Genomic DNA, 16,623 nt, shown 5'->3' with positions numbered 1-16,623 from the left:
ATCAAACAACACCCTGGATACTTTGAAAAGAGCTGAATTAATATCTCTTAAAAAAATTGCTATTTCATTTAATGAAAATCACAACCTATTGAGACAGACATATTTAAACATGACACATTTTGAAACATTAATAATTTATTTAATTTAATTTTTCTAAACCAACCAAAACATACATTTCAATTATATTCCTCCAAAAGACTAAATCAATCTCAAAATGATTTAAAGACAATCATATAAATATGCTCATTAAATAATTAATTGATCACAATAGCAAAGATCAAATAGGGTTTATTTGATTCCATACCCGTCTCCTTGACAACAGCCTTGTCAACAAAAATAAACATGTCAAGGTACTGTACCACCACTAGCCAATCAACAGCTTGAAGCAATACAGCTCTCCAAAGACTAAAAAACGCTTAATTAGACTGACCTGCTAATCACATTCAATTAACACACACAATTATCAAAGACATGTACACTGAGATTCATCTGACGTTTTGAAAGTCACAGACTGAAACAAAAAAGTCAGCTCCCATCCTATATGACTACAGTTTAAGGCCATATAAATGCATTGCTCTGTATATTTTTATATAACGGTTACAAAACAATGTTGAAGATATTTAGCTGCCAAGTATGCAGCCTCTTCCTGCATTTCCTAATAATATAGACGTATAGATTCATGCCAATAATCATTTTCTGCCTCAGATGAATGTTCCATTTCTTTTCCACAGATTGCGGACAAATTAATCCAGGATTTTCATGTTATCATATTCTACAAGACAATCTCTGAAAAAATACAAACCACAAAGAAAGAACCCAACTCAGAATAGCCTTTTCCACAGTGTAATTACAAGATAATTAGAAACAGCCCTTAAACTATGGCAAGGCGCAGAGATCGGAAGAGACGAGAATTATGTAGCCCATGTACGGAAAAAGTCTGATAAATTCATAGTGTGGAATTTCAAGTTAGATATCATTGACCAGAAGGCCAGGCCAGCCCATAGCGCTACCTCATATTAGCGAGCTTTAGTTACAACTATTAAAGAGCGACAGCGCCCCCTAGTGGTGGATATTAATATAAAGCAAATGGAGGTTATCAAATGCCATTGTATAAATCCTGGAACCGCAATAATACACCCTAAAAATACAACATAAAAAAGAACCGGATCAATGTTAAAAGTGCAACATTACCAGGTTTAACCTTTCCTTCCTTTGCTGCAATCCGCTGTGTACATAAAGACACACATAATACATAAAAACAACAACATAGATACAAATGTACTAATAATGGGTTACTAATAATTCCCTTGCATGTCCCCTTGTCTCAAGATCGAAGAATGGTACAGGCCAAACCGTGTCAGGTTCACGTCCGCGCGAACGATCCAGCGGCCAGGTCGTCTCCCCTTCTTCTCCCCTTCCTTCCTCTTCGATCAAAGGTGCAATTAATGCGTCTGAGAGGGAAGCAAGACCTGCTGCAGCCGGGAGACGTCTCATCAAAGCACTCATCAAGCAGATGCATGTGCTTCACGCTGCTGACCTGGGATCTGGGTTTGTCTCTTCAAGCCTGTTTCTTCTGGCCTGGCTTCAGACGCTCTGTCCTCTGCTCAGACTTCTCTGAAACAAACCAACCAATCACAATGTCCAGGTCACCAGGGATACATATGTTGGATTTGGTGTTAAGAAAGGAGAATATGTAGAGGAATGTGATACAATTGAAATGTGAAGAAATTGTATCGTCTTTTCGATGGAGATATGTAAGAATAAGTTTAAACAATAGTTCTAAAGTCACTAGAATCCATTTTGTTATTGCTGTATCATAATAATAATAATAATGGATTTAAATCATATAGCGCTTTTCTAGGCACTCAAAGTCGCTTTTCAGTGAAAGGGGGACATAAGTATGCATCATAATCATTTTACTGTTAATTTTCCTATTTCTAAACAATATCTCTACACGTATTGTAGGAACTGGTTGGTTGTGAACTTACTCTCAGAGTCTGGTCGTTTAGCAGACTGCTTGTTGGAGGTAACAGCTGGGGCCTCTTGAGCTCTGGGAATTGTACCACCAAGCTAAATCAAAAGAAAACCACACAAACAAAGAATAAACACTATTATTTAGTATTTTTTATATCACTATAATCCTGCACACTAGCGTTTCACCCCATTTTACTCCGAAGAGCAGCCTCTTACCAGGGCCACAGTGGCTGCGCCTTCATCCACAGTCTTATTCTTTTTCTTCTTCCTCTTGGTAGATTTGGTCCCACCTACGGAGTCCTCCGCCACCTTCTCCTCGAACGACACCTGGGTCACGGCAACAACACGTTAAACGCACACACTAAAACTAATAACAATTAAAGACAACAGTGGTAGGTTTGTTCTCCATGCATGGCTACAAAGCGGCCCTTGTGATCTACCGTCGGCCTCAATGGTCCAGAACATTCTTTCAGATCAGATGTTTTAAAGCGTGTACCTACCCAGCATAGGAATACTACTTCCTGTCTATACTTTGATCTGCGTTCAGTGCGACTACCTCTTTGGGTGAGGGGCCCTTGAGCGGCACCGGAGAGCAAGGCCCTTCGTAGTGACCCCAGTGCACCAGAGGGACGCTCCAGTCCGAGCCTGCGTCGCCAGCCATCGCGCCGGTGTCTGGGGGAACGCACCGGAACATTCCTCCTTATTCACACCAATCACATCATCCGTCATCCAAACCAAAACTATAATAAATCCTATCGCCCAAAATAACTAGTGTCTCAATTATTTCACTTAATGGTTTGTTAATTTGTCAAACTAAGGGCACTGAGGATGCTTAAGGACTAGAGACTCTGTTGTTGTTCTATGTTTCAAATGCTTACTCAAACCACACCACTCATCATCAGGTTGGATGTCCCACTGGAGGGTAACAGGAAGTGATGCGTGCTCTGAGAGGGATGGAGGGAAGGGGGAAAGAGACAATAAGATATGCTATGCATACGCAAATGAAAATCAGCCCGGACTGTAAGAATGGCTTATGAACCCGTTTCTGTATTTCCTGCTAGTCGATTTGATTCTCCTCGATTAAACAAAAGTGACTTCATGCTATTATCCACCGTTGGGAACCAACCTGCAGCCTTCACTTCCTGCGGGGTTATGGGTTTAACGCCGGTACTGGTTCTGCTTCCCACACCGCTCCGTGTCACTGGGAAAGATCAGAACAGGGAAAACAAAAAACAAGCATCAAATCAGCCCATCGTCAGATCATTTAAATTTTTTGGACCAAAATAACTGTTGGAACCGGTTGTTACGATGTCCTTCCCAAATGACTGGATAGCTGGATACAAAAGTTGAGGCAAGGCTTCAGGCCGGTACCTGGCTTGTCCTGAGCCCGGAGCTTGGGCTCCGGCTGGGCTCGCTGCCGCTGTACCCTGGAGCTCCACTTCTCCCTCTCCCCCCCGCTGGCCGACGGGCCCGGCGGCTTGGACCCGAGATCCAGCCGTCCTCCTCCGCCACCTCCTCCTCCAACACCTCCTCCTCCTCCTCCTCCTCCATTGGTGGAGGAGTCAACCTTCCTTCCCGGAGGCCCTGAGGGGGAACAAGGGAGTGAGAATTTACTTTTCTAACTCGGGCGGGGACCTGTAGGAGATGTTAGGTCAGTAGACCAAAGTGGCCCGTTCAACCAATACATAAATAGAACATCTAAATAGTTGAATCTATTTTTTATCAAAGAAAGCTATCAATACCGCCCGGTTCAAGTCCCTGTGTGATGGACAATTAAACATGACATTTAAAAGATATTTTGACCATGCTATTGGCCTGTAGCTGGCTGGATCTGACTGCTCACACTGGTACAGGCCACGGTACTGAGTGAAAGCTTGTTTATTGCACCCCACAAGCTGTCGGGCTACAGGCTACCTGTTCTCATGCTATCAATCCGAGGAGATTGGAGACAGGCAGCGTGGCCCAACTAAATCAACAGTCTGTTTATGAGGCCCCTTGGCGCACCGGGGCTCGGACCCAACCAGGGAGCTGGCCTACCTCTACTCCTGTTGCCTGAGGGGGCAGGTGTCTCCACATGGGTCCTCGGAGCCGTCTTGGGTTCTCCAGGGCTCCCAGCATCCTCTGGGCCCTTGTCCTTCTTGCGCTGCTGCTTCCTCTCTCGCTGGCTGACCTGGGTCTCCCATGCTCCTGGGGGTCAGACACTTCGTTTCACATAGAGCACTCGGCTGGAGTTAAGGACCCTACAGGATGGATGGGGCGGGCTATACCCTCATTACTGTGACCGTACCCTAAAAACAACACCAGTTTCGTAGTTTGGATTGAATGCACGGAACGTCAGTGTGGAGTTTGGAAACAATTTTGGAAGAAAGAAATACTGTATAAGGATTCTAATACTTTACTTTAACCAAAGTGTCTAATTACAATAATTAACCACATTCATTTGGCCTATTCGCAAAATGCCATAACCTATTCGCAAAATGCCATCAAGGCGTTGGACGATGTTCAGATCATGACCAAAAATGGGTTGTGTAGAACAGTCATAGTCTTTCCGACTGTAAACGTCGACCACGTTATTGTTTAATCATCTGGGGAATGAGGTTGTTGTCTGGTCAAAGTGGACGTGTGAATGAGTGTATACATTATACTCCTCACCCGCATCAGGTTCCGTCTCATCGCAGGTAAAAACACTGATGACCGGTCTCACTATCGCCTTGGCTTTTTTCTTGTTCTTCTTCACCTGTACAGGTGCCTTCTCCACCTGCACCACCGTCAGCTATTGTAAAAAGTGCACAGGTTACATTGCATAGAATGGTGTTTTGTTGCTGTGAATGCTCCTTTGTCAAGTATTTTGCTGGCCTTTGGCTCGCATAGACGACCTTAACGGCAAGTGTGACTTCCAAAAGTGATCAGACACAAAACAATACAGAGAGAAGGAAATAAAGCTCACAAGTACCTTCACCGGTAGTTTCTCAGCAGGGGGCTGTTGTGATGACGTCTCCCTGGATGCTGTGTCGTCGTGAGGTGCAGAGAACTGTCGTCCATTTGACTGTCCCTTCTGGTAAACATTACGTTTTTGAGAATTGAAAAAGGAAGAAAAGTCAGTTTTAGTACAGGCCTAGCTCTGTGTTTATGCGATGCAGTTTATTTAACAATGCAGCCGTGACTGTTGATCATACATAATCCAAATGATGGATGCTAGATAATTACTGTTGACAAAAACGAAACAGAAAGTGAATGATTGCCTTTACAGGGGAAATGTTTTTGTGGAACATATATTTCTGTGGAACATATATTCATGCTGGAATATCATCAGCGCTGTGTCATTTAACACAAACCCAGTAGCCCCATTGTTAAATGAAACAACGCGTTCACTTGAACGGCGCCACAAAGTGGACGTTTGTTTTCCTCCATCCCGTCAGCTAACGCTCTCCGCTCACCGTACCTTTTCGGACGATTTCTTCTTATTTTTTCTCTTCTGATCATCTGGCTTTACACTGTTATTGAGGTCGGCCTTGAGAGGCTCCTCGACCTGAACCTTAGTGAACGACGATCCTCGGGTTTTCCCGACTGACGCTCCGCCACAAATCGCGACCCAAGACAAAACGAGCACCACCAGCAGCCCTGCCGCTGCCGTGGACAGGAGCACCCACGTCGGGTAGACGTCGAGATTCAGACCCAAATCGAGGCCCAGCTGGTTCTGGATGTATCCTTGCCCGGATGAAATTATTTCTTTCAGACGGCTGGAAAGTAGCTCTGCTTTTTCAAAAGCTAACGCTTGGAGGTTCGTTGCCATTTTTTCCAATCGGTTTCTCTTGCTGTCACGCCGGCGTATGTTTACAAGAGGAGTGGCTAATCTGGGAGCCTGGAAGAATGTATTGTGTTTATTGATATCTTTATTTTTTTTAAATTCATTTTAACCATTTATTCCCAATTTATGTCTATGGTTGGAAAAATTAATACAAGATATATACGTAAGAATACTCCAGATAATTTTATTAGAAAACATTTCATTATTGTAACATAAAAACGATAAATCCTATGGGTCAGACATATGGTATGGTTTAACCGTTTTTCTTAAATCCGTCTCATTCGTTTTATTCTGTAGCTTATAGTAGGCCCAATTATGAAAGTACATGTTCACCGTAACCCCTTAAATAAAGAATTGATCATGCTCAATAATACTATTAGCGCACATATTTCGCATTGATTTGAACCCCTTCAATAAATATACTGTACAGTAAAAAAGAGTTTATGTAACAAGTCAAAAGTCAGCATCAACTGTGAATTCCCCGTCCATCATACTGGACATGACTCCAAACTTCTGATACTCAGCCACTCGCTTCTCAAAGAAGTTGGTTTTGCCCTCTAACGAAATGGACTCCATGAAGTCAAACGGATTTTCAACTTTGTAAATCTGAAAAATAAGCAAAAAGCAAACAAGTTATTTCAGCATATATTATAAATAATTATATTGATTAGATCAAATACTAAAATAAAACAATTTAAATTCAGATAAAGCCTGGATAGATTCATCACCTTGGCCAGCCCAAGTTCCCAGAGGAGTCGATCAGCGACAAATTCAATGTACTGGTTCATTAAACCGCAGTTCATTCCAATCAGAGCCACGGGCAAGGCCTCTGTCAGAAACTCCTGTACCAAGAGGAAAGACAGAGGTAAAGATCATTTACAAAGGATTCACCTCGCCAGGCCCAAACACAAACCCTTACTTACCCTTGTTTGACTTGGATGATGTGAGCTAGCAGAGACATTGGTTGTAAATGTGGTTGAAAAAATCTTCCAGAATGCAATGCTGACCTGTTCAATGAGGACAGCTTTGGTGATGATGTCCCTGACTCTGTCCTCTGACGGTTTCTTCACCAGGTGCTTGTATATCAGGCAGGCGAAATTACAGTGCAGACCCTGAAGTACACACACACGCGCACGCACACACACACGCACACGCACACGCACACACACACATTAATCAAAGGTTCTTGATGCAGACATCTCTGAACAAATTCTAATTAAACCTAATAAATCTTTGAGGAGAAATGTGGATGTCACAGCGGCAGAATTAGGGGGACAACGAATCCAAAAAGAATTCAAAGGAATGTGGTGTTCCGACTCTAACCTCGTCTCTACTAATCAGCTCATTAGAGTGGGCCAGGCCAGGCATCAGCCCTCTCTTCTTTAGCCAGAAGATGGAAGCAAAGGAACCCGAGAAGAAAATGCCTTCAACTGCTGCAAAAGCGACAATTCGCTCCCCTGAGGCAGAAAAGATTAAAAAGAAAGAAAACCACTGAATTCATATTTGGGGAGATTAACAAACATTGGTGTCGATGACTTTTGTGTAGAAAAGTAACATTTAAAAAAGAAGATCAGTAGCACTGTTTATTTAGTACATATGGGCACTATATTATATTGCCAACACTACTGATTCCTACACACCGAATGTAGATTTATCATCATTGATCCACTGAAATGCCCAATCTGCTTTGCGTTTCACACAAGGCATGGTCTCGATGGCATTGAAGAGATGCTCTCTGCGAACAGAAAACAAAAACAGGACAAAAAAAAGCAGTTAGGATTCACAAACCATGTCTTTGGTGTATGGCCAACACAGAGCTACATAATATAATACGTTAACTGGAAATATAACTGAAATGACGGTTACATTATTTTATGAACAGGTGCATCAAAGTGCACCTGTTTTAATGCCAGTTTCAATGTTATGTTATGATGTCAGGAAGTGTGGAAGACAGGCCACCACAGCTGGAACTGGTGCTTCAAAACAAACTCTGAGTTGACCTGGATTAAACTTTGAATGTATTCCGATTGAATCATTCCAGGTCTTTTATGTCATAGTTCGGAGTATTCAGCATTTGAGCTATACAACACATACATGGATATCGATATTCACAACAGTCTTAAAAAAAGAAAATGCTTCACCTTTGTAATAAACAGAATTATCTGGATACAATAATTTGCATTCATAATCACAACTGTCTTAAAAAGAAAATGCTTTACCTTCATAATAAAAATAATCTGACGACAGTCTGCGCCACATGGGGCGTTCCTTCTTTTTGTTTTTTGACCTACATCACTGGAATGCAGTTTGATGGGCCTCGGGGGCAAGGTGAGGCTGCAAACCTGTTGCCCATTGACTAATCAATGCGCACAGGTTAAAGCAACTCTCACCCCTCAAACTCAGGAAGATCTCCTGCATGGAGAACCTTCTTCATGTATCATTAACTTCAAACTCGACTATAAAGAGGCTGTCAACATCACGCTGTGTCCTTGTTTGGGATGAGCCCAGTAAAAGTCATCTTGGTGGCATGTAGCAAGGACATTGTTACACTGATGTTAGATAATAAGTTATGACTGAGGACTAAAGGTTTGCAAACAACGAAATGTTGTACGCCAACTTTGCCAAACATTCTACCGTAGGGAGTTTATTAATGCAGTGTGCTTTATAGGCCACCTACCTTTGTTGCAGGTCCTGGATGTACGTATTGATGAGCATGCTGTACATCTCTGAGTGGACGTTCTCCATGACGATCTGGAAACCATAGAAGGAGCGAGCCTCCGGGATCTGCACCTCCTGACTGAACCTCTGGACCTGTGCACGTCAAACAAACATGATGGCTATGAAGTCTCTGGACCTGTGCAGGTCAAACAAACCATGATGGCTATGAAGTCTCTGGACCTGTGCAGGTCAAACAAACCATGATGGCTATGAAGTCTCTGGACCTGTGCAGGTCAAACAAACATGATGGCTATGAAGTCTCTGGACCTGTGTAGGTCAAGCAAACATGATGGTTATGAAGTCTCTGGACCTGTGCAGGTCAAACAAACCATGATGGCTATGAAGTCTCTGGACCTGTGCAGGTCAAACAAACATGATGGCTATGAAGACTCTGGAACTGTGCAGGTCAAACAAACATGATAACTATGAAGTCTCTGGACCTGTGCAGGTCAAACAAACATGATGGCTATGAAGTCTCTGGACCTGTGCAGGTCGAACAAACATGATAGCTAGCTATGAAGTCTCTGGACCTGTGCAGGGCAAACAAAGGTGATGGCTATATCATCATATCATGTCACTCCACAACTACAAGACCAGTGTAGATTTGGCCCCTAGCTACCCACTATGGATCAGAATGTGACCCTGCAGTGTGTGCACACATGGCCCCGCAGAGCCCAGGGGATCTCTGGGCCAAGAAGCCCAGAGATCAGTACTGTCAAGTCCTGAATGCTCCAACCGTCACTGGCTCACCCATATTTGGTGTTTCCACCTTACCAGGTTCTCGTTGACGATTCCATCACTGGCGGCGAAGAAAGCCAAGATGTGGGACAGGAAGTGCTTTTCGTCAGGTTTCAGTTTGTTCCAGTGAGCAAAGTCCTTCGATAGATCCACCTTTGGAAAAGAGCCAGTAGGGAGAGGGAAAGAATTTAGATAATGAATGCACGTGTGTGCAATGCACAAAGTTCTATAGTACTTCTTCTGTATCAATATTAAGTCTAATGTTTCTACCGAAAAAACAAAGCATGAAAGTCCAAGTAACCATGTGCCATGGAAAAAACGAGTTAATAGTTGATGTATCAGATATATAAACCTAATATAAAAATCAAATAAAAACATTACTCAAAAACAGATGCAACAAACCTCCTCAACTGTCCAGAAAGAAGCCTGTGCCTGCTTATACATCTTCCAAATGTCAGGATATTGGATTGGGAAAATGACGAATCTTCTTGGGTTGTCTCGGAGCAAGGGTTCATCTTCTTTGTCTTTATTCTTGAGGTAGTCTGAATTCGTGTTAAGTTGCCCATTCTAATAAATAATCGAAAAGTTGTTTTATTATACAGCATGGCGTTCGGAACTGTAAGCAACCATTGTTTATACATAGTAATGGTAGTAATGTAGATGAAGCTCCCCTTGTAAATAGGGACTGTGACTTTTAAGATAATTTTGTTCTGTGCGCTTGCGCGATAGCTCTGTGCGGAAATCTAAATGGTAAATAGGATCAAATAAACGCATTTGCAAATAAAAAATAGCATCGATGACGCTATAATTAAATTATGATCATTTTGACAACTGCGGGCAGGTTCACCATAAACAGCCTAGCTTCAATGCGTCGGAGTAAAAACATAACACATATAGACGTCTGCAAAAGTAACTTTACACAGAAGTGTGCGTGTAGACTAGAACGGGTAACACTAAATAGCACTAGAAACTAAAAGCTTCCCTTATTGTCATTATAGACTACAAAACTTGACACTCTACATAAACAAAAGGTACATGGTGGACAAGGCGGCCTATGCGTTTCTTAAACCCCAGGAAGCTGCAGTGCTTACCATTTGACCATTGGCTTGCGTCATAGTCTTGGATGTGAAGGTCGTACCGAAAGATGAGGGTCGTGTTGTTGGTAATCCAACTAATATAGGTGACCTCCTCCGCTGTTACAACTGGTTTTGTTGCATGTCGCCGTCATTGTATCGAATGTCGAACTTGCTTGCGGTTAAAGCTTCACCTGGAGGCCAGTAAGAGATACTGCACCTCCAGTTTTGTCAAAAGCCACGGTCTTAATATGGATAAATGATGCGTATATTACTTAGTCAGCACAAATTTTATTTAAACTGGTCGGCACCGTATTCCTGCAATAAAAGTAGCATTTTCCATTGATAAATAGGCACGGCAATTGATGGATATAAATCCTCTATGGAAAAAATGTTTATTGTAAACAGAAGAATTTGGGAAGGCTTTTACTAAAAGAAAACATTGTACAATTGAGGAGCTGGATGTCAAATCTTGATGGTAGGTACATCTGCAGAATTTGTGCGAGCCCAACAGAAGATCCACAGTGCTATGCTCCAAAATTGTGTATCGACAACCGGAACATGTCATTGGAGCAGCCCCAAGACCCCAGCTCGTTCCGCAACTGAAACACCTGCTGGAAGCCCATAACTGGGTCGTTATCCGCCTGCGGGAGAGAAGGGAAACAAACAGGACCACGGTTATTGACTTCTCAAAAACATGTACACACTTTGTACATCTCCCTGTTTATCCCTATATTTTAAAATATTCATTTCAGTTAAAACTTATATTGTATTTTATTTATATTTTAAGAACCGAAATACACAGAGTATGTCACAAACATTTCACTACACATGCTGTATGAGTATTTGATCACTAAAAACCTTTGATTCACTCAGTGTTGTATTTGCGTTACGCTGGCATACACAAAAAGGACCATACCAGTCTGGGTGGGGAACCAAACAAAACCGTCTCTCCTGGCTCCACTAAAACATCAGCGATCAATGTGATACCACATATGACTGTTAGTGATTCTGCCTTAGTGCATTAAATGTGGGTGTCTCTCACGACCAACGTACACAACCGAGGTAGCCCTTTAGTCTTTGTTATAAGACGTATATAATACTGGTTCATTTTATTCCCCCCAACAAACTGTACTGCATACGCCTGTGTGGGTGTTTGGGTTGTTTCTATTCCATTCACTAGCGCATACAGTATATGACCCGTGTGTAAAAAAACTACTTAAAAGCTGAGCTGCTGGTATGGGAGAAATTCACTCTGACATTTATGGGTAATCATTATCTTGCTTACATGCTATATGAAATAAATGAGTATGGAAAAAAAGACCACATTCTGAGGGAACATCCAGGGGGCGCTTATCACACCTCCTGATAGCACTCTGCGATGGACGTTCTCAAGACAGGCGGTTCAATGTTAAAACCGGTTCTGAAGTGGTGACCGCTCAGAACACAGGGTTTTCTCAACAAAGCAGGAAAGCAGGGCGAGGGCATCAGAGTGAGCATGAAGATGAAAGGAGCCCTTTCATTTATTATAGTCAGCCAACTGGTGCATGGTAAAAACAAATGGGGAACTGATGTAAGGGACAAGAGGCATCCAATGTACAGGCCCAGGTCATAGGGTGCTGGTCAGTGCAGGGGGTTGGAATTTATACGTTTTGCCAAGCCTGATTCCAGAACAGGAGTTCTTTGGTTTTGTAATTACTTCTGTACAAGTGATAATAAAGTCTATGTGTTCCAGACAGGCCCGCCGCTCCCTATACGCAGAGCGCGTAGGGCACCAAGTACCTGAGGGGGCACCAAAAACTAAGGTTTGTAAAAAAAAATATATATAAATATATTATTGCATTAAAAAAATATGTAAATTAGTTATGAAGAGGCCCACCGTTGTTTGTTTTTAATTGTATAAGCTATCACTCAATTACAGCAAATTAGATGTTTTTACCTAATATATAAAAAGGGGCTCTACCTCTCTTATTTTGTTAAAGTGTTAAGGTATTGCGTTGTGTCTACGACACTGGTGATAGTCATTGTAGTATTTAATGACATTGTCTAGCATATAATGCTGTGTCTAGCATACAATGCTGTGTCTAGCATATAATGCTGTGTCTCATATGTAATAAGCCTACTTGGAGAAGTCTTGCTTATGGCCAATAGAATATGGAATAGATGGGAGTGCTCTTCTTCCATAGATTCTTGCTGGAGGATACCAATCTGTGGGCTGAACGTGTGTGGTGGCTACTGGCAGACGAATGGCAGTTGAACAGAATACTGTGGCTGATAAATTACTTAAGTGGTTGGAAGAAGAAGTCATCTCAAGATACATTTATATATAACTGGCAAGATTTCATGACTCCATTAAAGATTCAGTGAGTGACAGGATTCACTGTCGCCAGCTCGAGCCAAACCGAGGAGACGGTTTCATGGCTGTGTGGGTTTTGTCGTCTACCCTTCGGCGCAAATTGTTTCACAAGAACAATGTGGTTGAATTAAGTGATTTGCTTGTGACCAAGTTGTAATTGAATTACAGGATATGGCCGGGCTTACATGAGAGCAGCCTGGAGGGAGACATATTAAAAATAGCCATCTCTAAATATATTTCCCCTAAGCACATAGACTGCCTCACAAGGACCATACGAGTCAAAATAAGTGATTCATCAATTTAAATGTTTTGTATTTTTATCCGAATACATTTTCCTAACTGTGTGGACAGAACATCAGTTAACCAAAAGGTTTACACTCGTTTAGCCTCTCAAGTCTCCTAGTTCTAAGGAGCTGTGTGGTGTTGTGGTCGTCAAGTCCCCCGAGTTATACAGTTGATTGTTTGTGCCTGCAGTCACGCCTATAAGCAGCAGCTAGCCCCAACAGCCCCCCCGAAGAGGGGAGAGGCCCGGGGTACAGTTAGAACACCACTGCGGCTGGGTTCTGACGACCCGGCACACGACTCTTTCAAGAAGAAAGTAAGGGGGGCGCGAATACCCTGGTATCCCTTAACACCGCCCCAAATCTAAGACTTAATGGTTTCCGAAAGACAACACTTGTATTGCAATTGATTTGTGGTGAGACTGTGCTCGTGCTAGAATTTATACAACGGAGTAACTTTGCCAATAATATTTGTTATTATATGTTTAAGTTGTGCCCCTGGAAGAGAAGGCTACGATGGTTTAATACCCAGATCGGTATGGTCCCTTAAGGTAAGCACAATGAGAAGAAATGTTACAGAAAGAAGAAAAAGCACACAACCCAACCCATTGAGAAAAAACATTCTAGACAAAATATGAACATGGGCTTTGGGGTAATGTGTAGAAGGTTTTAAAGTCCTTTGTCGGACTGACCTTAAATACAAGACAAAGTAAGAAGGAAACACTCACCTTTAGCTGTCCCATCACCATAACAACAATACAATTATCTGGTGTGGGTTGGCAGTCCTGTTTCGTGATATTGTGTTGAATTGTTTTGAAAGGCAAGGTCTGCGGTTGCCAGGGTGGAGAAGAGAAACAGTTAGTCCGAGAGCTAACAAACGAGAAACCGTCACACATTACACACAAAGTGAGGGGGGAGGACACCTACGGTTAATTTGTTTACTATGACCTCTTTCCCGTGGAACATCTCTCCTTCCCAGGTCATCCAGGCGGATTGATACTGAGGGAACAAACCACACCACATGTAAGTGCCTTGTACAGAGGCAACAAGATGGAACTAGATTTGATCACGCTTTTTAAGGGTCCTGCCCCTAGGGATTAGTACAGTTTATAGGGGTACATGATCATGCTTTTTTTTTTAAGAAAACCATCTTTTTTTTGTTTCGATATATTTGGTATCCATTTATGGACAGGAGAGCGGAGCGACAGGCAAGTGTGTTAAAACAGAGGGTATGACTGGCAGCATAAAATCGGGCCTGGGTCGCTACTCGCTATGACGCAGATTGCCGGTGTGACAAGTGTGTTGGGCCAACCAGAACACCTATTTTAATTAATGGGTGAAATGGATTAAAAACCCATTTGAAACCTTCCTGTCATTCATTCAATGTGTGATTTACAATTAATACCTTTTTGACCATCTTGGCCATTAGTCATTTATGATTAGGCTTTGATTCATTGATATTGTTATACTGATGGTCGTATTGATGAATATTGCAGTTCTATAATCATCCGTGTGAACGATCACTTCAGAAAGCACATTGACAGGCGGCATCGCAGTCTAAAAATACAGCATGTCCTTAAATGGGGCCCAAACACTGGGAGAAGACAGACTTACATAGAGTTCGCCCAGCGACGACCGGTTGCCAGTGTCAAAGCGGGAATAGTACAGCTGGATGAATTCCTCCCCGATCTTCTGCCAGTCCGGCCTTTCATCAGCCATGGCTTAAAGTGGAGCTGTGGACCTGAAACCAGAGGAAAGGTGCCTTAAATCAAGTGTAAGCAGTAGCTACATGAGGGATAATCAAAGAATGTGAACATAAACACAAAGATAGGTATGAGCTACCAAAACTCTCCATGTCGTAAACGTTTGCCGATTTATTTGTAGAAAGCATCCTGCTTGTGGACAACCATTTTGGAAGAAAGTATCATGGTATACATGGGTAAATAACAACCTTGCTCCCACATTGAACACAGTGGTACTGTTTATTATGCCAAACCGACATTTAATGCAGATGTCAATCAGGATTACTACTTAAAGACAGACTGGACGGGTTTCTTCCCCAGGGGGAAAATGCATTTAGTCTGAACAGTCAGTTAAACAGCACGTCATTTTCATCCGTCACTACATTGGGATCTTGAGTTCGAATGTGTAGAACACATTTGCTACTTCCCTGGTATTTATTTCCATAAAGGTTGTGCATGGATAGATGGCGTGCTATGCAGGCTTCGTCTCTTGGAATAAAGCGGTGAACCAAATACGTCACGGTGTAATACCGCCCCTGTTGGGTTTAGAGGGGAAATCAAGTCTAGTCTGGACAGGGGCGGCCATTGGTCCATCTACCCCTAAAAAAAACACACGATACAATGCTATGCTACGCCTCACCCATTCAGCCCTGTAAGCAGATTTACAGATACGGTTTTGTCAAGAGATGGGACGATCCTTTACCCTGCATCCTCGTCTGCCTATGCTGTGTCCATTTCATTTTAGCCATAATTCATATTTAGTAGCCCGTGTGTGGACATTAATGTATCAAATGTGTCAGATTTTAACTCCTATTATCCCGATATACTACAACCGCCTATTCAGCCGTCCCTATGGCCTTGTATTTCCCTTGCATGTCCATTATCCTATATTTGTGCGATAATCAATGACAACTCAAAATGTATCCCAGGTAGCACAAACAGTATTGATTTGTGATCGTCAAATCTCCGAGTATAAAAAGCACTAAACGAGATCACACCGAAACGGGTTAACAAGCACAACACACACACACACACCGACACCAAGTGTTGATGACAAACCGGCTGCAAAAAGTTAATCTGAATGTACTCCACCCAGTGGGTCGGTGTGCAGTAAACGATAACGTTTTACTATTAGATCCAAGGTCGGTACTGCCAACACCAGCAGGTTACGGGTGCTTGATAATATATAACGTGTAGTATCACACAAAAACAGCAAAGTGAACCTTTGTGTAGCCTCAGTGTTTCATTCAACAACCACTTAAAATAGGGTGTAGAAATTAACTTTAGGCGACTTTATCAATACCATTTGTCTCGAATGACCCCACTTTTGATAGCTCGTCCACACAGCATAGAAACCAAATGACAGATTATAGAGTGAAATAGTGTCGATCGACCCCCAGACTTGTGGCAAACCCGCGTTGTGTGTCCAACAAAGTGAGCTACCCCTAGTAGCGCTAGATAGCTAACACCACTTCTTCCGGAGCCTGGAAGTTAAGTTTTACAGTCCTCCAAAAACTCTTGTCCTCGTAATACAGCATTCACCATCTTCCACACGAGTAACCAATACACGGGTGTCTAGTGTTTCCAAATGTAACGCTTTACCTTACAGAGAAGTTTAAGTTAGAAATCAGTAAGCGATCCAGCGTGGAGGAAAACCCTCGGGAGGTTCCCGCTTCATCCGGGTTATGCAGAGGCAAGACGTCATGTAACCGCCGACCAATAGCCGCCGTGTTGTCATAGCAAGAAATAAAAAATGGGGGACAACCAGGGCCGTCAGGGGGCAACCATAGGTTGTTCTTATAAAACATCAATTATATCGATATATCTCTATACCGACAGACACACACAATGATATATTTATACAGATTATACATTCAAAGCAAAAGATTCACACACATGAAAATATATTCTCCAGTCCGCAATAACCTTTATA

General features: G+C 42.5%; 3 protein-coding genes across 4 annotated transcripts; all 3 read right to left on the bottom strand.

Annotated features, from left to right (window-relative positions):
• Positions 1 to 127: 127 nt before the first annotated feature.
• Positions 128 to 5,893, bottom strand: LOC132450969 (protein LYRIC-like). The gene is made up of 11 exons (XM_060043181.1): positions 5,417 to 5,893; positions 4,928 to 5,029; positions 4,627 to 4,747; positions 4,012 to 4,161; positions 3,346 to 3,558; positions 3,101 to 3,175; positions 2,853 to 2,918; positions 2,531 to 2,646; positions 2,191 to 2,301; positions 1,989 to 2,070; positions 128 to 1,614 (listed from the first exon to the last, which is right to left on the bottom strand). The coding sequence occupies exons 1-11, from the start codon at positions 5,765 to 5,767 to the stop codon at positions 1,559 to 1,561; spliced, it is 1,443 nt and encodes a 480-aa protein (XP_059899164.1). The 5' UTR covers positions 5,768 to 5,893; the 3' UTR covers positions 128 to 1,558.
• Positions 5,894 to 5,942: 49 nt separating this feature from the next.
• On the bottom strand, positions 5,943 to 10,550 carry rrm2b (ribonucleotide reductase M2 b). The gene is made up of 9 exons (XM_060043197.1): positions 10,330 to 10,550; positions 9,641 to 9,805; positions 9,275 to 9,391; positions 8,460 to 8,593; positions 7,423 to 7,517; positions 7,106 to 7,239; positions 6,790 to 6,894; positions 6,511 to 6,624; positions 5,943 to 6,388 (listed from the first exon to the last, which is right to left on the bottom strand). Exons 1-9 carry the CDS (start codon positions 10,351 to 10,353, stop codon positions 6,236 to 6,238), a joined length of 1,041 nt encoding a protein of 346 aa, XP_059899180.1. The 5' UTR covers positions 10,354 to 10,550; the 3' UTR covers positions 5,943 to 6,235.
• A 123-nt stretch (positions 10,551 to 10,673) lies between these two features.
• Positions 10,674 to 16,440, bottom strand: LOC132451017 (nuclear transport factor 2-like). Of its 2 annotated transcripts, none has more exons than XM_060043243.1 (5): positions 16,293 to 16,440; positions 14,563 to 14,689; positions 13,876 to 13,947; positions 13,677 to 13,775; positions 10,674 to 10,955 (listed from the first exon to the last, which is right to left on the bottom strand). In XM_060043243.1, exons 2-5 carry the CDS (start codon positions 14,665 to 14,667, stop codon positions 10,839 to 10,841), a joined length of 393 nt encoding a protein of 130 aa, XP_059899226.1. In that variant the 5' UTR covers positions 14,668 to 14,689; positions 16,293 to 16,440; the 3' UTR covers positions 10,674 to 10,838. The 2 variants fall into 2 exon arrangements, with proteins under 2 accessions (XP_059899226.1, XP_059899228.1); XM_060043245.1 differs by having other exon boundaries at positions 16,298 to 16,431.
• Positions 16,441 to 16,623: the final 183 nt, after the last annotated feature.

Source organism: Gadus macrocephalus, chromosome 22 (assembly GCF_031168955.1).
Source record: "Gadus macrocephalus chromosome 22, ASM3116895v1".
In the NCBI taxonomy this organism is placed as follows: domain Eukaryota; kingdom Metazoa; phylum Chordata; class Actinopteri; order Gadiformes; family Gadidae; genus Gadus; species Gadus macrocephalus.
This window is presented reverse-complemented; position numbering and strand designations above follow the sequence as displayed.